Below are 25411 nucleotides of genomic sequence, written 5' to 3' on the forward strand. Positions count from 1 at the left end.
AATGGAATCGTGCACAACCCATACGCAATCATGTGTCATATTTGACACATGACAGTCTTCCGATTTGCATTCCAGTTCACTTTACTTCCTCTTTGAGTGGTGCGGCATAGAGACAAAATTGCGCATTTTGTGATAAAAGCATGAAACTTGGCATGTGAGAACTTCATACCGTGACAATATATTTCTATGGCTGTGGCTATGGCTATGGCTATGGCTGTGACTATGATTAATGCTAGGGTTTTTGCGAAATATTTTGGTTTATGATTATGTGGTTATTTCTAAGACGATGGCTGTGGCACGGCTATGGCTACGGCTATGCTACGGCTATGGCGGTGGCTTTGGCTGTGGCTATGACTGCGGCTGCGGCTGCGGCTATGGCTGTGGCTGTGACTATAATCATGGGTTTTGGCTATGACTATGGATATGGGATATGGCTATTGCTACAATAACACCTTTTTCCCCTGTGAAATATTTTGGTTCGTGATCATGGTTTGTTATCATAGCTGTGGCCATAGCCATAGCTAAAGCCGTGGCCATAGCCGTAGCCATAGCCGTAGCAGGAGATTGGTTGTGGCTATGACCATGGCTGGCTGTGGCTGTGGCTGTGGCTGTGGCTGTGGCTGTGGCTGTGGCTGTGGCTGTGGCTGTGGCTGTGGCTGTGACTGTTCTTTGAAATGCTCTAATGTACATGCATGACTGAGTATAAGCAATGGCGTGACGCATTGTTATTTCCTATGAATAAACACCGAACTGCAAATAAAAACAATGCGTCCCGTTTAGGAGAGGCACCAGATGTAACATGGGACTCCTAGTATAGATCACAGACTTACGTCAGTAAGAATCAAACAGACTTAAGATTCCCTCGGATGTCGTACAGGGTAGTAGAGGAAAAACACCACACACTCAATCGCACCTGTCCACCAACTAACACGTATTGTTGTGACAGGTGCAGCACAAAGTGAAGTATTGTCTGTTTGGTTTGTTAGGGAGATACATCACTTCATGGTGCTTCAGACCATCTTCACAAGCTTAAAGCTACAGTCCATCATTTGTAATTTGTGCATTTTGTTCGTTTGAAGCAACAAAAGAGTTCAAAATCTAATGAAGGATACTGAGCAACTAACCTGATGAAGTTTCAGCTAAGCTTCAGCTGTACATTCCGAGAAAAACAGCATTTTAAGATTTCAATTTCAAATCAAAAGTTACTGAATCATGTTTTGAATTGTTTTGAATTGCAGCTATACGCGACGTCGCGCACTGATCCGACGAATTATAACAACCGCGCGCGCGTGTGCGTCGTTCCAATACTTGTGCGCGCTGCGCTGAATAACAAAACGAACTACTAATTTAAATTTTCCTGCGGTGCTTCTTAAGAATCACCGTTGGAAATGCCTTCTTTCGTTGATTACTTCAAATGACAGCTTCCCGGAAAGAAAAATTTCACAGGGAGTTTAGTTCCCTTACTATCTTTCATCCAAGTTTGTTTTTCAACAATAACTACGACAGTTACTTTTCGGATGGCTGCAAATGATGGACTGTAGCTTTAATGTAATAATATTTGATTGACTTTGCTATCGTCTCCTTTTATTTTTCAGAGAGGAATTTGAACTGCAGCGCCACCTCGCCAAGTTTGAGGCGTACGACAACTGGACACCGAGTGAATATCGTATTCTCAATGGACTAAGGTACCAGTAATAAAGTTGTTTTTGTATCCATGCCAACTTTGTGTAAAGCAGAAGTGTATGTTACAAATACAACAACTCATTTGTTGTTGTCATGAGTGTCCAAAAAGGGATGTTGGCATGTGAAGCTTGTTTTTGTTTTCCGCATTTTGTGGAGCGCTGTGGTCCAGCGGTTATGTTATTTGACTCGTGTTCCATGGTAAGTGGGTTCAAACCCTGAAAAGGAACCTGATGCTTGTGTTCTTGGGCAAGACACTTAACTACAATTGCCTCTCTCCACCCAGGAGTATAAATGGGTACCTGTGCCTCTCTCCACCCAGGAGTATAAATGGGTACCTGTGCCTCTCTCCACCCAGGAGTATAAATGGGTACCTGTGCCTCTCTCCACCCAGGAGTATAAGTGGGTACCTGTGAGGGTCGAGACCAGATTGAGTTAATCTTGAGCTGCTGTAGAAAGAATGGTCTTATGGTCTGATGAACGGGGGTAATAATTGTGCTGCCTTTTGAGACCTTTGGTATAAAGCGCTGTATATGCGCCACATTGTTATTATTACAGCAAGCGAGAAAAAGTGATCCATAACATATGTGTAAAGTAGAAATGCAGGGTTGAACTCTTGTACTCCATTTTGCTTTGGATCCGTGTTTTATAAGTTTGTGCATCCCTTAAAAGAGATAACATTTCAAAGATGTTTATATTTATACTTAACCAGCAATTTGTTAATCTCATTAACTGTGATTTGGTTTTTTTTTCATCGTAGATCTGTCTCAATCGTTGGGAAGCCTGACAACCCGGTTGCCTTCTTCACTATGAACAACGATTGGTGAGTTCAGGTCACTGTAAGGTTCGGTACCAGCCTAAATGCTACCTTATGGATCCTTCCCTGTGTTCATGCATGATTCTGGCTCGTGTCAAACGTAAGGTAGTTCCTTTTCCAGGGTTTCGCTGGTACCCCCTGCCCTGTAAACAGGGCACTGGGAAGGGCTGATGCCGCTTCACAGAATCTTGTGAAGGAAGTACGGATGGCATTATGGGTAACTTATCATGACCTTCGCATGCAGCTAGCGCGCGCTATGTATCATAAACAGCTGTAGGGCGTTTGTGTGCTGCATGCTACGTCACAGGTCACGCAAAATCTATCCAATGAGAGCTCAAAGAGATCAGCCCTTCCCAGCATCCTGTTTGCGGGGTGGGCGATATGAGTGAATTCCAGGGTATGGGCTCCATGCGCGAACAGGAGAGGGCGCTCTTTGAGAGCCCGGTGGGCGGGACACACCGCACTTGGGTACTGCTTCACGCGTGTACAGTGCAAAGTAGGCACGACTAATTTAGTTTCTGAATGTCTCAAAGCCAAAGCATATTTGCATGAATTACGCGCCGTCGGCAATGCGTTCTTTTTGCACGGAGCCCATTAGCTATCCTATCTTAGGCCAAAAAAAAAAATATTCTTTCTCTGGTCAGACCAAGGGTCCGGAATTGACGCTGGGGCGCGGCTTGTGTTTTTTTGTTTTTGTTTTTTTTTTCTTTTTCTTCAAGCTTGGATTGTACAGACAAGGTGGGGTACTATTTTGCTTTTTTTGGTGTCCTCATGTACACTGGTGTCCTCCATAATTTGCCTTGGTGCTCTCGATCATTTGCCTTGGTTCAATTTCCCATTCCTTGGTGCTCTTTGGTAAAAAAAATTGAGGAGGTGCGGCAATTGGAAAAAAAAAAGATTGACGCGCATGATTAAAATTGACGCGCGCGCTGACCAGAGACCGACTTATTTTTTTTTTTTGCCTTACTGCAGAACATTTCCTGAGCCCATATTTTCTTGTTTGTTATCTAGCATCCAGCCCATCTTCCGGGCTGTCATCCTGTGCCTGTGAACCTTGTGTCTGAATGAAAGGCTTGCGGAAACACCATGTGCGAATGATTTCTCAACTAAGAGAATGGTTCTGAAAAGAACCAGAGGTGTCTAGTTTATACCTCTGGTTCTTTTCAGAACCATTCTCTTAGTTGAGATATCATTCGCACATGGTGTTTCCGCAAACCTTTCATTCACGAGTTTCTCCACCATGCAAAGCCTCAAATATTACTAACCTTGTGTCTATCATCTCTAAACCTGCAAAAAGAAGGACAAATCTGTAAAAATAAATTGTGTCCTTTTAATTCCCAGGGATGAGGCAGACGTTCAGCTTGACCAGATCACCCTGGGCCGTTACATCCTGGTCAAGTTCCTGAGACCCAGGGATCCTGTGAACGCAGAGAGGCTTGGTATCCTCGGTATCAGGTTCTTTGGCCACGCCACAAACTCCTCATCTGTTGACAACACGATCAAGGTAAACTTGAGTAGGGTTTAATTTTTTTTTTCAAATCAAAAACAGAAGCCCAAATGCTGAAAGTTTCGGCCTTTCAGTTGCTGTCACGAACGAAAGTCAGGTTTGTTCCAGTGGTGCACGCATGTGTTTGACATTGGAGAGGGCTCAGAAGTTTTTTTTTTTTGACAGGATCTAGCAAATTTGGAAAGTTGGTGGTGCACCTCAGACATTAGAAGCCGGTGCTACTGATAATATGTACATAGCCACACATAGCCTTAATGTATACAGCCATACAGTTCACTCTCTAGCAGTGTCTGTTTTGCAATTCGTGCGAAATTCCAGTTATTAATTGGCTTAACCCTAACTCCCTAGGGGGTGTGCAAAATCGTATTAAAATTGGAGGATTCAGGACTGATAGGGCTATGGCTACTTTTCATTTTTCATTTTCCCCGTCTTTTTTTATTCCGCTTTTTTTGACTGAGGGATGGGGCTCAAGTCAAGTCTGGTCAGAGTGTCCGTTCATCCCTCTCACTGCTTTTGTGCGTTGCAAATGTTTCAGATCACCAAGGTATTTGTGAAGTAACAGCAGTGGCGAATCTGTAAGGGGGTTAGGGGATTTAAAGCCCCTCTTGGGCTGTTAAAAAATATGAAAAATCGTGCAGAAAAACAGGAAATTCCTGCTAAACCCCCACTTGGCAGCTAACCCCCTTTTGACCAAACCTGGATCCGCCCCCTGAACGGTACTCATTTTGTCATTGTTTGGTTCTTTTCAGTCGCTGATTGCACCACTCCCATTTGATCAGGAAGCCCCAGTCACTGCAGCAGATCTCTGTGTGCGAGTTCTCCACTTCGTTGTCGGGATAACAAAATGTCAGGTAAGTGAACTTGTCCAAAAGTGAATTAGATTTTCGGATGGAATCGTAATTAAGTCAGTCTCATGCTATCGTCATCACTGTACTATAAAGCGCAGAGGGTGTGTGTATGTAAACCCTGGCAATCTTGGATTTGGGACAAAAGGGTTAGGGCACAAACAATGGGTCCATGATTGACCGATGGTCCACAATTGAAATTCGTGTACAAAACCAATGAGAGCTTTTGCTAAAAAGTTAGAGTACAAACAAAGGAATGAGGATTAGGGACAATATGGGGTCCACGATTGCCGGTATTTACAAATATGTGTGGGTGTGTTCATTGTGGGTAGGCATTACATTCACTGTGTGGACTTCCGAACAAAAGATGTCCACATAAACCAGGTAGAGGCGACGTTGTGTGGACTTGCCCACGTCCACACAGTGTTTCCCCCTTTCTGGAAAACAGGTTTAGACGCATTTTTGGGTTTAAGTTTTTCTGTGACAAAATGAAGAGAAACACTAAAGAGAATCATAGGAAAAAAAATGGATTGAAAGTGTTTTCACAGTGAGCGTAAAATGAGTTTTTTCAGAATTTTTTCTTAACTACACGAAAGCTTGTGTGTATTCACAAGTTGTTCAGCAGTGACTGCGCACAAAGCGGGCGAGGTGTTTACCAGCGGTCATGCGCGAAGCTGGTGAGGTGTGAAGCCTAGTATAATAAATAGTGAAGTTGTCCCAAGGCCGGCAAGCCAATCACAATCTAAAGTCTAGTCCAGTATCAAATCTAGTAACAGCTTCAAAAAATAAACTTTGACAAAGTCATCCCTGCCTTTCTATATCAATAAGTTTGATTTGTGTTTCAATGTTTCCTTCAGGAGCAGTCAAAGAAATCTGAGAGTTCCAACGGCAAGCTGGTGGGCCTGGACATGCAGGCAGTGTCCCTGGATCTCCTCAGCAAGTTCTACTACGCCATGCCAACCACGTAAGTCAAATTAGTCAGGGTTTGCGGAAACACCATGTTAAAGAATCTCTTTTGAGAAGATGTGTGGTTCTGAAAAGAATCGGTCGGTTGTGAACTCGATATTCCGATCAGTATGCTCTGATTGCTTTATAGGAGAAGACTTCTCCTGAAGACAATCAGAGCATACTGATTAGAACGTCGAGTTAATTTGCATAAAGAACAGTTAATTTACATAATGAACAAGAAACCACTGGTATAATAGAACAAGAAACCACTGGTATAATAGAGTAAGAAACCACAGTACCTGTGCTTAACAAGACTTTTTTTTCACATTTTCAAAGTTTGCGGGGAAATGTGGTACCAGAATGACAATCTTAATACATCGCGAAGAGAAATTAAGGCCATGTCTGAAGCATGCATCCATAGCTATGACTACATCTATTCTCAGCATGTCCCCATTAGGTTGCGGTTTTCAAGGACCTAGACAGTAGCCCAAGACAAGAGATTTGGACACGACCTTATCAAGAGGTCAAGTTTTAAACCAATAAAGTTCACCAGACCTGTTGGTTCACTGAAGGATTTATCTGACATTTAATGGTACTATACTCCTTGTTCGTCGGTTGTATATGTAGATCTCCCCAGTGGACGCTGGCGCGGATGCTGACCCTCAAGTTGTTGCACAGCAGCTACCCGTACATCATGAGCAAACTAGAGAGCGACACGGCCAAACTCAAACTGAAGAAAATCATCACTCAGGCCCTGCCGGCGGATGAAGGAGCTGTGGCCATGCTGCAAAAGGTGAAAACTAAGAACCCAAAAGTCCCCCTTCAACAGTGACAGTGATATGAATGCTGTTGTAAACATGTAGCAAGCACACATGCAAAGATGCTGCAGGTCGGTGCTCAGTTTGGTAAAACAATAAAATCGTGGTGACTCGGCATCATCAGTGCATGAACCAGTGCAGGCATGTTATGTATTCTATTGACAAATCCATCGGCAGTCATTTTCTGCGGTGGCACCAGACTCGCGCGAGTCTCGCTCAGGTAGTACACTCCGGGCTCCTTCAACCAATAGGAATACCAAAACGCGCCTGTGTCGCGTCTTTAAGAACGTGTGCAGCATGCGGGTGAGCGTGACACCACCGCAGTCAAAGCTTCTAATTCTTGTTGCCGGATTCCTCTATAGACTATTCCGGGTACTGTATCGCTTCTATCATGGAGGCCCCCTTCAATGGCAAAAGCATTGTGCTAGCTATTGTTCAGATAATCCATCATGGGGCAGTTGTATAATAGCCTAGACAATGGTTGCTCCATTGAAGGGGGCCTCATGAATGTTCAGTGATCACATGTCTGGATTCGTCTGTACTCTGGAACTCTTCTGTTTGGTCACACAGCACTACCTACTGTTCCATTAGCTCTTTCATGACCTCTCCGAAAGGTCATCGCACAGAAATTTGTCAAGTATTAAGGTCGCCACGCTGCCAGACACTTTGATAATTTATTTGAACCAGGTACAAGCCAGGGTAAAAAAAAATGATCGCCAAATAATAATGACTTAAAATTCAGTGTACTTTATGAAATGCCCTCAAATGTCTGCACAATTTGTTTGCAATTATTGACGAGGAATTGGAGAAAAATAATAAAATAATAATAATAACAATCTTATATAGCGCCAAATCCTTCAAAATGACGTTCAAGGTGCTTACCAATCATTAAATTTTTTTTTATTAAAAACGTGAAAAACCTTTAAATTTTAAATATTGCTACAATAATCATTATAATTATAATGCAATTGCAATTTTGTTTCAATTCATTTTATAACCATCTTTTTAATGTTTAACTTTTAACAGTGGACAGCTGAAATATAGAAAAAAAGTTCCCCCTGATTACCTTCCGGTGTTTTTCTTTGTCAGGAGAATGCCAAGCCAGACTGGTTAGTTCAGTGGGAGGAATGCAGCCAAACCATGTTCACTCATCTCTGTGACCTGGTCAACCAGGATACCCCGGCCCAAGGCCCTGACGCACTGCTGCAAGAGGCAGCCAAGGAGGCTATCCTTGATGGTTAGTATATTGCATTGTTATTGGTTCTGATCGTAGGATGTCAAAAGAATCATCCAATTTCCTTTACAGTTATATGCCTTTAACCCTAACTGAACCCAACCCATCAAAGTTCAACAGTAGGTTTTGTTTAAATCTGTTGGGATAGGAACAGTAGCCCTAAACTGATGGTCTTTTACATTGGGTTTGGCATACCTCCAGAAACTAAGTCCAACAGTGTGTGTGTACAATTTCCCATGTGGGTGTTGGAATTTGCCAGAATGGGTATGGTTCCTAGAAAACTAGGCAGGGGAGTTAGGGTTAAAGGGAATGTACAACATTTGCTTTTGCTACAATTTTCAGAAATAAATGGATTTGGAGGATGAGTGTGTTATAGCAAATAAAAACTGACTTGTTTCACGTTTTGGGCATGTAGATGATGGAAAAACCCAACAAAAACCTAATCATGTTCTTGTAGTCTGGTTCCCTGACCCCACGTAAGATGAAACAGAGAAATGTATGGCTTTGGGGAATTGTAAGGTCAGAGAATCAGTCTGGCAGGCTTGTACCCCTTCACAGGTGTGCAAAGGAAATGCGGAACAACTGTTATGAAAAATTCGGAGCTGTTTTTGAAAAAAGCAAGTTTTCTCCAATGCTGGTCGGCCGACAAGCGTTGGAAAAATACAAATTTTTCTTGAAAATGTCAGCACACTAGGAGACATGATTTTACAGGATGCTTTAGACTGTCATTCCCTTACAATCCAGTAAGTAATTTCGTGATTATTCAATCATTTTGTTTTTTGATGTCTGCAAGTGTTATATCTTCCCTTTAACTGACTGAGTCGCTGCGTATAATAACAATAGTTATTTTGTGCGATAGGAGCTGCCGTCTTCTTTCCAGACAAGGAGAAGCGAAAGAAAGAACTGTTTCATCTCATGGATCTACTGAGCGTAAGATATCTCTTCATTTCAGATATTTTTATTCAGAAGCACACTTTAGGCCTTTTTTAGACAAACCCTCGGTGTTTAAAACTTTGGAAACATTTTTTCGTTGTCATCTTTTGGTGACATTTCCCATGAACTTAAGAGCATGAAATTCCCAAAAAATCACTCCTATTATTTATTGTTTTTTTGATTTAAAAATTTTGAAAACAGGCCTTATGTAAAACATTGCGACTTTATGTTGGCCTCTAATGAGAAATGTGTCAGTTGCGTTTATTGCCCCCCCAAAAAAAAATCACAACTGTTTTCCCTCTCTGAATTGTACTGTTCCACATATTTCTCATTTGCAGAGCAACGTGGAATCAGCCACTAACTTGGTCTTTCAGTCCTTGTGTCATCATTTTGGGAGCGTCGACACGAGAGGTCTGCTCACTCTACCCTCTGACCCAACTGAGGTAAATAATTCCAATTTGTCGCAGTAACGATGTACATTTTTTTAACTGCCTACCATGACCCAGTAAAAAAAGTCTGTTTGGGGACTCTGTATTGACTGATTAATATTTTGGGGGGTTTGAAGAGACAAAAAGGACTAAGGCCAAGAAAAGACAAAAATACCCATTTGTTTCCTATTAGCCCATCTAACCTAGGAAATCAGGCAGAACCTTACATCTTTTTATCAGAGCGCTGTGATCCAGTGGTTACGTTGTTTGACTCACGTGCCGTGGTACGTGGGTTTGAACCCTGACAGGGAACATGGTGCTTGTGTCCTTGGGCAAGACACTTCACTACAATTGCCTCTCTCCGCCCAGGAGTATACATGGGTACCTGTGAAGGTAGAGACCAGAATGCGCTGATCTCGAGCTGCTGCAAAAACTGGTATCATGGCCTGACAGCACCCTGTTTTTTTTTGTTGGAACTTGTGTTTCATTTTCTGCAAGTTTTTGGAAGGTTTTTTCCCACCTGGCCATCTAATCGCCCACCTTCAATGGTCAGATTTCATAATTTGTGTGTGATGTCTGGTTCCTTAGGAGAACTTTGATGCTCAAGCAATCTTCAGTGTGTTCGGGACTCTGCAGTCTGTCGTCTATAAGGAGGTGAGTCCACATGATTTTATTGTACTGGTTTTGATTTCAGTAAACTGGTATTAGTCATAAGGTGTTACTGAAAGTGGTATCTTACAACAATTCAGGACATTCCGGGTATAGAATTTCCCAATGAGTAATAAAGTCACGCCAGTTCAAAACATTAGACAATTTTCTACTGGGAGGAAGATTCAGATTAAGAACTGTTTGTTAAGTTCATTGAAAAGAAAACAATATCAACATTTTAAACATCTACAGTGTTAAAATATCTTTTGGTTTCTTCCTGTTAAAAGACTTAAATGGCAATTGGCTTAAATATGGCTTGTTAAACTTTTTCACTTAATTACCAACAATTTGTAATGTTTGTTTTTGACTTTTAAATTGCAACAGTTTGAAACTAGTCTGAGCAACCCAGCAGAACTACCAAAAGGCCAGTCCTACGTCAGTAAGCTTCTGGGTGCACTACTGGCAAGCCTGATGGCATGGTGTAAGGATCTACTACAGGCCAAGACTCCTAACCCAATGCACACCAAGCTAGCTCATGATGCTATACTCAAGTGTAAGTACACAAGGGGGGGGGGGATCGAACCTTGGCACATCAAATCGAGAATCGAGAAACATCAATTTGGCACATAATGCTATACATGTACTTATTTCCAAAGTAAAGAGAAAATTGAACTTTTGAATCTTACTGAATCAAAATAAAAAAAGTAAAAAAAATTTTTTTTTCATTCCACCTGAAGATTATGTGCAATTTTCTCCATGGCAAGAATGACTCCAGATTTTTTGGTTGTTTTGCATCTTGTAGACACCAGCATGCAGTGTGCCAAAAGTGTCAGCGCTCTCAACCACCTCCATGAACATCTCGCGCAACGGCAAGACGAGCTGACACAGCTTGAGAACGACATCAGGGTCAAAAATGAAATGATACTCAATGTAAAAATTCCTAAGAAAGACCAGGAGGAAATGCAGAGGGAAGATGAGAAGGATCAGTCTAAGGAGGGAATTGCAGCGCAGGAGCAGCAGCTTTCTGAAGAGTCAGCAACAGATGACAGGACTAAACAGCAACAGCAAGAACAAAAACCCTCAGATGACACAGAGAAAATGGAAGTAGTGACGCATAAAGAATTACCTGAAGCAGCAGCCAAGGACACTGTCAGCGAGCAACAGCAGCAGCAACAGCAACAACCAGTCCTGAAGGAAATAGAGGATGCAGCAGTAAAAGCTGAGACACTTCAAGAAGATGCGGAACAGCCCAAGCCTTCCGTAAAAGACTCTGCAATGCCTGTGAAGGAAGCAGCAACAGACCAGCAAGAGGAACACCAACAAGAGCAAGAACAAGGACAGCAGCAGCAACAACAGCAACCAGTCCTGACGGTAATAGATGGTTCAGCAGCAAAGACTGAGACACAGCAAGAACAAGTGGAACAGCCCAAGCCTGCAGTAAAAGAAGCAGCAACAGAACAACAGCAGGAAGAGCAGCAAGAGCAACAAGAAGAACAACAGCAGCAACAAGAGAAAGTCACCGACAGCAGCGAGAAAGAACCCGAAAACAAACTCGGCCTGGAGGAAGAGCTACAGATCCTAGTGGAGCAGCGACACCAGCGCGTTGAGCTGCAGCAGCTGCAGCAGCGTCTGTTGGAGCTCAAACAGCAGCGGCAGAAACTCATCGATGCGCTGCAGTACAGCTTCGTCGGGACAACAATGAGGCAACTGGTAAAGTTCTTAATGTCATATTCCACTAAGGTTGGTTTAAACTCTGCACGGAAGTGAACGCGAATGCGAAGAATTTGCGCTGCGAATAGGCACAAGTTGAACAAATTTCAACTCCATCAAATTTCGCAGTGAATATTTACTGACGTCAAGTTTGCTTTGCTTTCACATTTGCGCGAAGTGTGAACCAACCTTAAGGCGTAATGTTTTGTTGATGCAAAAGTATGACAACTTTCTTCAAGTCTTTTGCATGATCTTGATAGTGTTTCAATTAGCCTACTATTGCTTGTCAACATTTTATAAGTGGAAAGGCAGTCTCATCAAAATTAAATGCTAAGGAACAATGTTTATAGAGTCGTTGTTTTGAAATGTTACTTTCCTTGTGTATGTATCTCTGCTGTATTTTCAGATTCCTTAATCGTTAACCTTACGACAGATAATTGCTTATTTGAAAAATTCTCATCAGATGTGAAAATGCTGCAAAGAAGGCCACGTTTGAATAACTTGATGGCTTCAGTTACCTCTATAGACACGTGTGTTATTGGCAGACATAACCAAGTAATGCTGACCCAGCCTAAGGCCATGTCCGAATTACTTGACTACGGCTTAATATTACACACAAGTATTTGGTAGCAGCTGCAGCCACTTCACATAGACTCGTGTGTAATTTCAAGCCGTAGCCGTGTAATGCTGACCCAGCCTAAGGCTCACTTGATGATATCAGAAATAAGAATTCAACCTTTGACCCTTTGTCTTGTACCCTAGACCCTGATGCTGATTCTGCTGAGTGAGCAGTGTTTGCCCCAGTCTATATTGGGTGACATCATGCAAGTTTCTGTAGCAGTCAAACAGCTCCAGGAGCTCTTGGGATGTGACTTTAATGAGGTGAGTCTTGGAGGAAAGCTTGGCATATTATCGGAGTAATTGCAAAATATTCCTGGCCACTCGGAAATACAATCTCTGGCTATGCGGTTGGAATCACTGGAAAAGAAACAGTCCAAGTCCATTGCCAGCTACACGGATACTGAGTGGGGGTCCCCTTGAGAACGAAGCAACACAAAAGGAATGGGAGTTGCTGAAAAAAGTCCAAACCAACTACCCTGTTGCCGGCTACGCGGCTACGGAATGGGAGTCCCCTTGATAATGCTTGAGAACGAAGCAACACAACAGGAATGGGAGTTGCTGAAAAAATTCCAAACCAACCACCCTGTTGCCAGCTACGCGGATACGGAGTGGGAGTGCATTGGAGCATGACGCATAGTACATAAAGTAGCGCTGAGAAGGTTTATTGAGGGCAATCAACCGTGACTTTGTAGCCGGCTACGAGGTGCATAGATTGAGTGGCGGGGTATTCTGCAATTGTGCCATTTCATCATTATAAAACAAAAAAAAATAAGTGGGTTTTCAGTCCATTTTGCATCCATTGCATTATTAGGTCCTAACTTTAACTTTTGTGCAACGGACACAAAACTGACTGAAAATACAGCCATGGTAGGTGGCTTAGGTACTGAGAAACAAATATGACATCACAGAACATCCACAGTGAAATTTGACGGACTTGAAATGTGTCCAACTTTTGCAAAATTGCAGCATCATGTTTACTTGTTGTCATGCCAAAACAAGTGCGAGTTCACAATAAGCTCTGGCCATGTTGCAAGAAGTATTGCATGAAAGTCTTGCATGAAATCGATCAAAATGATCCCTGCCAGAGCTGAAAAATGCGACGCCAAAAAATATGACGTAATGACACACATGGGACACCATATTTTTGGTCCATTTTCCGGGGACAGACAAACAGATAGACCATTCGACTGACCCACCGATATAGAAGATACTGCTAGAGCTTAAAAATTGTATTTGCCTAATAATATCCACACCAAGCTTGAACCAGCATTTGACTTGAACAATCTGTTTTACAGTCAAAATCGAGCTGGACAATTTTTGGCTGACACTGGATTTGGGGATTATGATTTGATTATTTAAATTGCCTTCTTTCCGTTGCAATTTTATAAAAAATGATTCCTCAGTGGGAAACAGATTTTGAAATATTCAGTAATCCAAATTTGTATTGAATAATATTTGTGCAACCATTATTCTCACCCTTGATTTTCCATTTCATCTCTGAAAAGCTGTTTATTTTTCTTGTTGTTTGATCACCAAGATGTTTTTACTGAGTAAACAGACATGCAACTTTTCCTCGGAGCAGCCATGTCTGCCAGTACAAATTGAAAAACAATGTACAAAGTCTTGTGATGTCTTGGTATTTCCTTGTTCTTTGTGGCTTTACAGTTGCATGCCCGAATAAAGATCGTCCGTTGAAAATCTTTTTATTGTTATTACCAGAGTCTGATTGATGACACAAAGGAAGACACAACCAAGAAGGAAAAGGAGAAGGTTGTCCTACGCAAATGGGAGGTGGAGTCGGCCCACAAGTACGCCCACAACCAGCACTATATCCAGGTCTTCAACTGCCTGGGAGCTCAGGTCTTCCAGGTGGACTTTGATCCACGCTGCGAGACGGAATTGAGGTGAGGTGGTTTTTTTGGCAATAACTAAACCAAAAAAATAGAGCCATGATCTTTAACAAGAACTGTACCCTCCACAAGAAATTTGGTCTTCGAAAAGTGAGATATTTTAACTTCACCATGAAGAACTCTGCTCTTTGCATTTTTTTAACTGTGCTCTTTACCAACAATAAATTTGTCCCTTCTTTGACAATAACGCTCCTTTTCACCCTAGAGGAATTTTGTCTTTTACCATTAACAATTTTATCTATTTAAAAACGATCATTTTGCCTTTCGTCACCAAATCAACAAAAACACCAAATCAAAATTTCTCATCTAACTCCCACAATTTTGTCCAAGAGGAATTTTTCACCAAGAGGAACTATTTTATCAATTTAAAAGCCATTGTCCCCCCCCCCACTTTTTCCACTTTTTCTTGGCAGGTCCGCAAATACTCGAGGCCCTATATCTGGATAAACATAACAAATAAGTTCTCTAGTCTACTGTCTCTGGAAATAAAGGGATCAAATGATCGCTTTCGATCATCGGGAAGGCCTACTAACAATGTAGTTGCCATGGCATAGGCAGCAGAACAGGGGGGGGGGGAGGCCAGGGTGTAACACACACCCCCCCCCACTTTTCCGAATTTGCAACGGCCGGCCGGCACCGATGGTGCTTTGGCCCTCTCCCCCCCCCCCTTTCAAAACTGTTCTGCAGCCGCTGAATGCAAGAACAGATCAATTGAACTACTTAACAAAAACCTAATTTGTAACAAATGTTGTGTTCCTTCCATCAGGTACGATTACCTAGAATTCACGGATTCCTTTGGCAAGAAGACTGTCTATGATCAGAAGGTCGGCAGTGATAAGTGGCCGGTGTCCCATATCTTCAAGTCACCCCACCGTCTACAGTTCCTCTTTCATTCTGACAGCAGCAATAACGAATGGGGATACAAATTCACCGTGAGTGGTTTTTCGATGTTGGTTTTGTTTTAAATGTTGTGTTTCAAGATCAGTGTACCAGGGCGGTTCTAGAGCCTATATTTTAGGGGGGCCAGCAGGGGTGGATCCAGAATTTTTGCAGGGAGGTGTGCTGAAATGTAGACCGGGTTGTTTTCAACAGGGGAGGGGGAAGGGTTGGAAACAAAAAACACCCCCCTCTGGATCCGCGCCTGGCCGGCTAAGGCGAATATTTGTTTGGGGGGGGGGGGGGAGAGAGGGTGGATAGGCCGTTCGCATGTGACGTCACCTTCTAATATTCGCTACTGCAATTCCTTTTAAAAACTTTTTTTGGCAATTATTTGCCCACATTTTTTTTAGCCATAGCGTCATCGCGTGAGCGTCAGGTGTCGTCGGCAATTCGTTCGAATGTCCCTCCCAGTAGTCTCCTCCAACTTCTCCCTTCCTTACCGTTGAGGGGGTACATGTGCACGGAACCCATATGTATTCAGAAGTGAAGATACTGGAATAGGCAAAATTAAGGTGTCTGTATTCAAAATGGCACGTCTTGGGTGAAACAGTTGCTGAACAGAAATTGTAGACGTTTTTATTCCTGAAGGGTCACAGTGTTTGCAGGCCAAGCTTACACTGCTGATGTTCATGTAGGAGTGGTTATTGGACAAAATTAGCAAAACAGAAAGACATATAATGTAGAACTTCTTTATTTCAATTTTTGAAAAATGTAAGCATCCCATATGGTTAAAAACAAAAATAATTATGATTTTTTAGGCCAGGATAGGCGTTTTTGAAATGTCACATTCTTATATTTTTAAAATTTATTTGGCATTTTGCAGGTGACAGCTTTAGGGTCTCGTGATATCCAGTTTTCCTGGCTCTACGACCTCCAGCTGAGTCTGGCCAAACTGCAAGGGAAGATCTGCTCCTCGTTCCTCAATCCTCCAAAACGTAAGAGTCATTTTATTAATTTTTTCTGTTCTCAAAACTTCAGTAAACACACTATTCACATCAATTATTTGTAATCAATGTTTTTTCAAATCAATCGGTTTTAGGTTACTATGTGGCCTCGGAGATCAGAGTAAAGTTGCATATTATTTGGTCCAATATTCTTCATCCAAAACCTTCCCAATATAGCCTTCAAATCCTCTTGAAATTTTAGTCAATAATAATGCAATTGAATAATGGTATTAAAAGCATGTCTCGCAGTGAAAAACTTAATTGTATGGTAACACATCAGAGATGACCTCTGATAGACCACTACGAAATAAAGAGTCAAATTGTCATAAGGTATTTCATAAGATTTTGCGAGATTTAAGAAAGTTTTGCCCAGCAGCTATTACTCTTTCATGGTCTAATCACACAAACCTACGTTTGAGGACCGTTCTCATTGAGGACCGTTCGAGCACAACAGTGAATCTGTCATTACTTTCTTTGTCTTGCTCTCCTCTGGCGGTATATAAAATACATGTACACTGAATTTTAGTTTCGAACATTGCAAAGACGTCACTTGACACTAGTAGTATTCAGTGTTATAGTGGAGTACATTTCCATGAGTATGAGTACTTTGCCATGAGCACGAGTAAGAGTACAAATCATTTTTTTTCTATGAGTACGAGTACAAGTACCCTAAAATGTACTTGAGTATGAGTACGAGTACAAGCACTTCCCAAAAGTAGGAGCAAATTTCATTGTGTCACACGTTTTCAAGGCCTTTTTGCTGTCACACTAGGCATTAAACAAATTTAAATTCTTGCGGGAAATTTTTTGCATGAGTAAGAGTGTGAGTACAGGTATTTTGTTATGAGTATGTGTATGAGTAACAGCACTGGTAATTTGTTTCTTGCAAGTACGAGTACGAGTACCAAAATTTACTTTCAGTACGAGTACTACAACACTGGTAGTGTTGTGTATCATAGGCAGGTGGCTCTGTGCCACACCAAATCACCCTGCTTGTTACTCCCTGTCCTTGCGCCAAAAACCACCTTAGCAATCTACGGTTTTATAGATCCATCAGTGAATAAATACATTGTAACACCACACAGTACAGGAGCAAGTGGTTTAGTTATGCAATCTTCTGTATGTATTTTCCCTTGATATTGAACTTTTAAATTGAAATTGAATTGAAAACAGCCAAGTCTGTGGAGAAACCAGCCAGCTCATCAGATGACCAGGAGCAGAGCTTGAAGGCAGCCGCTGAGAACCTACTCAAGGGGGAGCTCTGGACGACGCTGTTCAGAGGAGGTCACGAGGTCGCCAGGCTGACACGCTCATTCTCTGGAATCCATGTGAGTTGTAGACCGAGCCCAAAATGGGTATTGTGGTCCAATGGTCACGGTGTTCGACTTGTGTGCCGTGGTATATGGGTTCGCATCCTGACTGTGAGAACATGGTGCTTCTGATCTTGAGCAAGGCACTTTACCATTATTGCTCCGTCCTTCGGATGGGACGTAAAGCCGTAGGTCCCGTGTGTTGTGTAATGCACGATAAAGAACCCAGTAACACCTATCGCTAAGAGAGGGGTTTGCCCCGGTGTTTCTGGCAGTGGCTGCAATATGCGCCGCAGCACCTTGTAAACCTTTATAAGGTGCTACATAATGGGTCTCATATTTCTCATAAACTTCATTTACCTGCCTTTAATAATAGACATAATTTCCAGCGCCTTGAGTACCTAATTGTTGGTAGATACGTGCACTATATAAGACTGCGGTATTATTATTATTTTGTTGAATTGTTTCATTTTTTTGCCATTTATACACACTGTCGAATAGCCTTAGTCAATGACAACAAACAATTGGGTGATTGGATCATTCTGTAAAGTTAGGGTCCAAAGTGTGACAGCTTTTCTGTCCCTATTACCTTGGTCCTTTGTAATTTGCCATTCAAGTATCATCAAGATCGACTTCAAACAATTTTTTGCATTTGTTGGGTAGGTAGTTTGCTATTCATAATCACTCTTGGAGGATGACTGCATTTAGTAGTGCATCAAAATTATAAAAACATAGATGTCAGATGTAATAGGGACAGGGAAAAAAAATGGACCGCGAATGTATAGAATGACCCAAATCCTAACTTGCGACTATGTTTGTAATTTAATTAATTAATTAACTATTGTAATGCTTATATAGGGCTTTCAATCGTATCAACAATCTCAAAGCGCTTTACAATTATTTCCCGTTCATTAGGCCATGGGACCACACGGCAGCCGATATCAGCGCACATTCGGTCCTCTACCCTCACAGGTACCCATTCATACTCCTGGGTGGAGAGAGGCAATTGTAGTTAAGTGTCTTGCCCAAGGGCACAAACACCATGTTCCTGGCAGGGTTTGAAACCAACGCACCATTGTACATGAGTCAAACACTGTAACCACTGGACCATGGCATTTTGAAAACAAATTGACTTGTGATCGGCTTGTGATGGATTTTGTGATTGGCTTTGTTACGACTCTGTTATTTACTACGAAACTGTTTTCATATATTTTTCCATAGGCCACTGAACCCATTGAGTCAGTAATCAACGATTTTCTAGTTGGAGTTGCAAACAGCTCCCCTGGTGCACCAGCTACCTTTATCAGCAAGTAAGGTTTTAAAGTTACTGATCTTAAAGAACAGTTTGGTTATAATTTCACCGTGTATCTGTAGGGCCCATATAAAACCAGATGAAAACCTGAACAAGTCCTTTTTTTTCAGAAACACGTTAAAATTTGTGCAGCAGCAGGATCCCAGTCAAACCAGTGAGTTTGGCGGTTTTGAGACATTATCTTACATTAAAAAAAAGTTTGCCGACGCTCAGTGCTACTGCGATGCGCATGTAGACCAGAAACCGGAGACTTTTTGGGGGGGGGGGGCCTTAGGTCTGTTCTGCATTTGAATATTGTGAATCACTGACTGGTCATATTTTCACGGGTTAATTTCTGTTGGTTTCGTGCAGATGCCAGTCCCTCTATCACATGCCTTCAGTCGGTGGGGAGCTGGTCAACAGTGCAGTCGTGTCAGTGTTTGCTGCCCTCTTGTGGCACTCGCAGGAGCTTCGAAGCACAATTCCCACATATGGTAAAACAAAAATATGTATACATTTGTGTTAATAACTAGTATTGTAAGTTTCAGTGTATAAATACAATCAGAGTGGATTGACAACAATTCTTTTAAACTATAGTGTGTAATGTGCACTTTAATCTTCATGAAACACGTAGATATTAAAGCAGCGGTGTGCACAGTAGAAAACTATCGTAATGATAGGAGATTCGAGTCCCACCCGAGTGATTTTTTCCAACTTTCACTTGGGAGGTAATACACTGAGTATACAGTGTTTAAACGTCGGTGAAGGGCAAAACCTTATTTGATTTATATCACCCCGACGGAAAATTCCATCTTATAATAGTTTATGCGGTACCCGCTGCTATGTAAAATCAGATTCGAACCAGCCAACCGATCCCGTTAGCTCTGTGGTGGAGTGGTAAGACATCTGCACTAGAAAGCAGGAGGTTGTGGGTTTGAGTCCCACCCGAGTGATTTTTTCCAACTTTCACCTGGGAGGTAACACACTGAGTATACAGTGTTTAAACGTCGGTGAAGGGCAAAAACCTAATTTGAAAATTCCATCTTATACTAAATTCACATTGGTTTTGAAGTACAGTCGATGTCATTCATAGTGTAAAAGTAAGTTTGGATGCAAAGGAGAAAATAAAGTTTTCCTTTGCATTGTGGCCATCTTTAAGGTGCAGTGTTTCTTCCTCAGGAATAAGCATGAGTAGACCTCCAAGATGGCTGCTGAATGCAAAGAATCTAAAGGGAAGTGTTTGACGCAGTAGTATTTATTAAGCAGCATATTGAAGTCTTTTGTTAACTTGATGCTTTTCTCTGCACAAATTGCAATAAATTGCTGTTCATTACTGTTTGTGTTTTGCAGTTGAACCCGATTCTCCGTCAAAGCCCAGCGACGGCATATTACAAGCATTCAGAACTGCTGAGGGACTTAGACCACTCCTTGTAAGTCTGTCTTAATTACGCAGTGTACTGCTGACTTTTGTCAAATTTAAATTTGATGATTTGTAATAAAAATCTGTATCTTCTGTTAGTGAGAGTCAGTGCCTTGTCTTTATTATAATTCGTGTGTTTAGTATGCGCCTATCAAATGTTTCCCCACCCCTCCCAACCTGCGCTGCCCCAGGTCCGATGTCGGGATTTGGTCACGTTTTTCATGCCCCAGGGTGGGGATTTTGGTCACTCAAATTACATTGTTAACGTTGGCGTACTAATGGAAAGGCAATCACTAGTGCGCCCCACGTATGTAAGTCGGGGCATGGTCGGGGATTGTCAATTAAATTTTGCCCGAGGGGTGGGGATTTTGTCAGTTCAAAAGTGACAATCCCCACGTCTTGGGTGGGGCAGCCCGGGAGGGGAGGGGTGGGGGAAACAATTGATAGGCGCATTAACAAAACCAGACATGTGTAAAGAAAGCCTAGGTCATTAATGTCACAATCACAGGATTCATAACAAAGTGAGAAGACAGTAAGGCAAGGCAATAGAACTGGAAACCCATTATTTAAGAGGGGAAAAAAAAGCAACTTCAACCGCGACAGTCTTTTTCCGTTTCTTGTATGAAATGTTTTTGTGCAGTCATAAGATTCCTGCCACCAAGCAATCTAAACACGTTGTAAAGTTTGAAATTGTAAATTTGGAAGCACTTTGATTGTGGTTTTTTTTTTTTTTTAGATTGACCTGCGACAGAAGCAACTTGCAGCGCAGGAGAAAGATCCAAAAACAGGATGCTTGGAAGTTGAACCCAGTAAGTAGCGATTATGTAAATATTGATATCAATAATTATTATGATAATTAAAAAAAAAAATAAGTATCTGCTACTGTCACTAAAATAGTAAACCAGGTAGTACATGCTGTGCTGTGCCAAATTTGTGTCTGTAAAGTTCATCAGTCTCTGAACAATGATTTATTATTAATACGTTTTGTTATAATTGTAGTTGGAGTGGTTCGAGATAAGGCCAGGTTTCTGCTGCAGTTTGCCGGGCTGACAAAATTGGAAAAGAAAGTCGAGGTACGTTTTAAAATCTTCCTGAATTCTCTCAAATCTGTTGTGTATTAAAAAGAACTGATTACTCTACAAGAATGTGGTGTTTTCTCATGTGTGAAACTAGCCTGGCGGACTGCCAAGTTTTTCGCGACTCAAGCCATTCTTTGAAAGTCAGCGTCAATATCTTAATTTCAATAATCTGAAAAAAAGTACAGGAAACGTTTTTGCTCAGTCAAAAATTAATCACTTTTAATCATACTTTCATTGTGGCAGTTGCCCCCCTTGCTTTTTAATATATCATTCTATTACTGACCCCTTTGCAGGCCTGTATCAAACTTAAAAGTTTGAGAACTCTGGCCATCCTAGAAAAGTACCAAAAACAATTTGGCAAGAGAGCAGAAAAAAATGTTGGGAGTTGAACATTTTTTATTTGGTTTTCCTGCTTGCTTCCAAGATTTTGTGCATACGTAGGATGGGTTTGGGTACATGATCTGCTCAATCTAAACAGGCTGACCTTGAAAAAGTCCTACTTTGATACACCTTTTTTAAAATTATTTTTTAAGCTGCAGCGAAGATGCAGTGACCTATACACAAGGAGTAAGTCACTGGACCTCAGAGCCATGAAGGAACGGCAAATCTCCTCAGAGATGAATGCTGCATTCCAGGTAAACTGCAAGACAAAAGATCACATAGAGAGCACACATGTAAACAAAACGTGGCGTCATCATGTCTTAGGTCCATTGTATCAGTCAAGTAAGGTATTTCATAACAGTTTGGTAGTTTCGTTATTTAATGTTTGCAAATGTTTTGTACATTGCCTAGAATGGTCTTTTTTTATTATTAAATGTTAGGGTACAGCAGAGGAAGGCACAGTGCTGAGCCAGTATCCTGAGTTTAAACTGGTCCTGGATTTCGTCAAGAACCCTCACCTCACCGTTGAAAGGTAAGATTGCCTTTGCTTAGTTATGACATGATCATAGAGCTATATTAAATTACTAGAGCGCTAACTCCTCATTCTTGCGCGCAGAGCCGCTTTGAAGCTGTCCTTGGCGCAGACATTTTGAATTCATGTGCGTGTTTGTAGAAAATGAAATTAGATGGATTGAATTTTGAAAGTGTACTCTACATGCAACACGCAAGTAGAACATACGAAAACAACTTAAGCGCGTCATGACAGTTAAAAAAAACGTCACGGCAAAAAGCATCTGCAGCGAATACGCACACGCATTGCGCTGTTTGCGTAGAGCAAAATGACACACTCATTTGCTGATCGTGCGTTTCGGTTTTGGGAGTATCGGCTTCGATGACGCACCGGTATGGAATACAAACGCAGATATGCGAATAGCCGTACAAAAGCCGTACAAAATTTCTAGTTCTCCATAGGTTTGTGCACAAACATGGATGCACCCATCAGGCATTGCTTTGTACATCGAGTAAGTGCTCTAGTAATTTAATATAGCTCTATGGATATCACCCAATGATATTGATAGTGTAAGATATTGCACAGTTTCTTGAATGGAAAGAAGTAACCTTGCCCCTGTGAGACTTGCTTTGGATGTTGCCATCCAGTTTCATAATGGTCGGCGGCCCACTACCTGGAAAAGACCCCATGGTCGCCCCCGGCTTACCTGGCTAAAGCTGATGCTGTCCAGTTGCTCCCAAGTGATTGTTAGTCCCTTGCTTCTGGTTGGGAAGGTTGGGGGTCACTACGACTCTCTTGTGCATCGCCTGTCCTTTGTACCAAGTGCAGTTTCTCGCTTCAATAACGATTTTAGCAGATAATGTGTTTTTAAAGAACATGTACATGTATTATAGTTTTAAGCCTGTCATTACACAGTGTTTTCATTTCCAGTTGCCTTCCTTGCCATTCCCCCTCCCCCCTTTATTTTCCTTTCCCTCTTATCTATCCATTCACTTCCACCCCCTCCTCCTTACTCGTGCCATTCATCGGTCCTTCCGTTATCAACCCCTTCTTTCTCCATGTCCCTTCGTGTGCGTGTGTGCAAGTCTTCTTTCTTTCCTCCTTGCTATTTATCCCTATTTTCCTCCAGCATACCTTTCCTTGTCCCATAGGCAGCCTGTTCAATGTGGTCCATGTGTGTGTTTTTAGGGTTTTACAGTGTTTTTGAGAAACACGTTTATTATTTCATTTATTGCCTTTTCATTGAATGTTTTAACGTGTATATTGTATGTTTATATATTTAATTTTCTGTATTGTAGGTATTTGAAATGTTATGTGCAAAGCGAGAAGGAAAGTTTCATGCTGGCATGACGAATATATAAATTGAATTGAATTGAATTGAGTAGTAGTAGTAGTAGTAGTAATAAGTCTCTTTTACTGTCTTCCTCCTTAGGGTGGGACGTCTTAAAGAGGAGCGTCAGGAACGAGCCAAGGCCGTGGCCGACGTCTACCAGTTTGCCTGCCGATTCTTGAAGGCCAGCGGCAAGCCCACTGTCTTCCAATCGGACTGCCTGCAATTCCTCAAGGAAATGCTCTTCTCAAAATCCACCGCTGAAATGTGCGTTTCATGTCTTAAAAGTCTTTTTTATATTGAGCAGGTTCATACTTCAAGCAAATGCTACATGTGAACTGAAGTCGAATGATGTCACATAACTTTCACTGCAAAATTTGCTGAAATGTGTTCACCCCGGCGTGAGATTGGTCAGGATGTTTCCTGATTTCAGGGATTTTTTTGTCAGGATTTTCCTGATGCAGATTATTTTTGTCAGGAATTTTTGTCAAAATTTTTCCTAATTTCAGGATTTGTTTTCAGGATTTTTCCTTATTTAAGGATTTTTTTGGGCAGGATTTTTCCTAATTTCAGGATTTTTCGTGATTTCAGGATTTTTTTGGCAGGATTTTTCCTAATTTCAGGATTTTTCCTGAATTCAGGATTTTTCCCGATTTCAGGGTGTTTTGGTCAGGATTTTCCTGATTGAAGGATTTTTCCTGATTGAAGGATTTCTTGGTCAGGATTTTCCCCTGATTTCAGGATTTTTTTGTCATGAGTTTTCCTGCTTCCAGGATTTTTCGTCAGGCTTTTTCTGATTTCATAATGTTTCATCAGGATTTTTCCTGATTCCAGGATTTTTCGTCAGGATTTTTTTGCTGATTTCAGAATTTTAAAGAAACCCTTTTGAAATCTGGAATTCCTGAGGTTTCACCATACAGGGTTTTTTTTATCTATAAAATGTAGGATTTCCTTTTCACTGACCATTCCAAATCCCTTAAGGTTAGTTTCTGCCCTTCGTGTTTCCCAAATGAATTTTCTTGAGTGGTGGTCCTTTGGCAGGCACTATGCAAGTGGACTGGATGGTTGTGGACTTGAGTTGGAGGCTAGGCTGAGAGGCTCCTATTACCTCCTGGTGCAGAGTCTAGTCGAGGCTGTCCAAAGCTTTGACTGCACTGACCAATCAGAGTAAGTGTTTATTAGATATATCATAAATAAAGCATGTTTTTGAACACAAAAAAATCAAATGTAACCAGAAGTTGACTATTTCGTTGTTGGTAGGAACACTGCTAGAGCTTCTTACTAGACTGCCTAACACCCAACACAAATATTTGATAAACTTGAACAAAGAAATTGAGTGGAGCAGGGTTTGAACCTGCGACCTCCGGATTGCCATTTCGGTGCTGTACCAACTGAGCTTTCCAGCCCTATGTTGGCGGTGCCCAATTTTGTCAGTGTCTTTGTTCAAGGGGCGCTAGTCAGAAGCCATAAACCCATATATGCCGTGTAGCCAGGGATCAAGCCAAAGTCACGATGCTAGTGACATTAGCAATGCTGCAAACCTGGGAAAAATAAGGATCACTCAAGGGATACAGCTTTTTATTACAAATTTGTAAATAAACCGACGAACCAAATATTATTAGGGGCAACTCAGGTCGACCATAATAGACCATTATCATGTTGCGGCCATCTTGATTTTTTCCCATTCAAATCAACGTAACCAAAGTGAGGCTAGAAAGAAAAATAGTCTGGTTCCTCTTTTGCACAAAACATCATTCCGTACTGTTATTGGATACAGGAAACATTACTGAAATGGTGGCAGCAAAGGTCAGATTTCAGTCAGATAAGCTTTAATATGTATAAAGATGTGAGTAGATTGGACTTTGGAGTTGTTTCGGGCAGATCGGGGCAGCATCAGGGAGTAACCTGCAGGGCACTTTTGGGCGGTACGGGGATTAATGAGTTAAATTGATGTGTCCGGTGTTATCTTGCAGGGAGGTAGAGACTGGCTATGCCTGCATGGAGGCTTGTCTGCTTCATCTACTCGATGTGGACTGGCAACCCTACGACTTGAAGTTTCTCTGCGACATCAAGGCACCCTCACTGCTGCTTAACATTGCAAAACGTA

At 41.7% G+C, this 25411-nt stretch overlaps 1 protein-coding gene across 1 annotated transcript in view; it reads left to right on the forward strand.

Annotated features, from left to right (window-relative positions):
• The window catches only part of LOC119736368 (zinc finger ZZ-type and EF-hand domain-containing protein 1-like), an 80355-nt gene that overhangs the window by 20336 nt on the left and 34608 nt on the right, over positions 1-25411 (forward strand). Inside the window, 27 exon segments of the mRNA XM_038210381.1 lie at positions 1596-1685; positions 2441-2503; positions 3839-4001; positions 4754-4855; positions 5707-5813; positions 6425-6590; positions 7705-7852; positions 8709-8779; positions 9121-9225; positions 9799-9864; positions 10243-10411; positions 10661-11568; positions 12331-12450; positions 13909-14093; positions 14866-15031; positions 15862-15973; positions 17156-17310; positions 18514-18602; positions 18956-19077; positions 19934-20013; positions 20740-20812; positions 21003-21076; positions 21616-21717; positions 21904-21995; positions 23407-23571; positions 24346-24471; positions 25278-25408. Of these exon segments, the coding sequence (XP_038066309.1) occupies positions 1596-1685; positions 2441-2503; positions 3839-4001; positions 4754-4855; positions 5707-5813; positions 6425-6590; positions 7705-7852; positions 8709-8779; positions 9121-9225; positions 9799-9864; positions 10243-10411; positions 10661-11568; positions 12331-12450; positions 13909-14093; positions 14866-15031; positions 15862-15973; positions 17156-17310; positions 18514-18602; positions 18956-19077; positions 19934-20013; positions 20740-20812; positions 21003-21076; positions 21616-21717; positions 21904-21995; positions 23407-23571; positions 24346-24471; positions 25278-25408 (3950 nt within the window).

This window comes from Patiria miniata, unplaced genomic scaffold, assembly GCF_015706575.1.
Source record: "Patiria miniata isolate m_02_andy unplaced genomic scaffold, ASM1570657v1 HiC_scaffold_3, whole genome shotgun sequence".
Taxonomy (NCBI): domain Eukaryota; kingdom Metazoa; phylum Echinodermata; class Asteroidea; order Valvatida; family Asterinidae; genus Patiria; species Patiria miniata.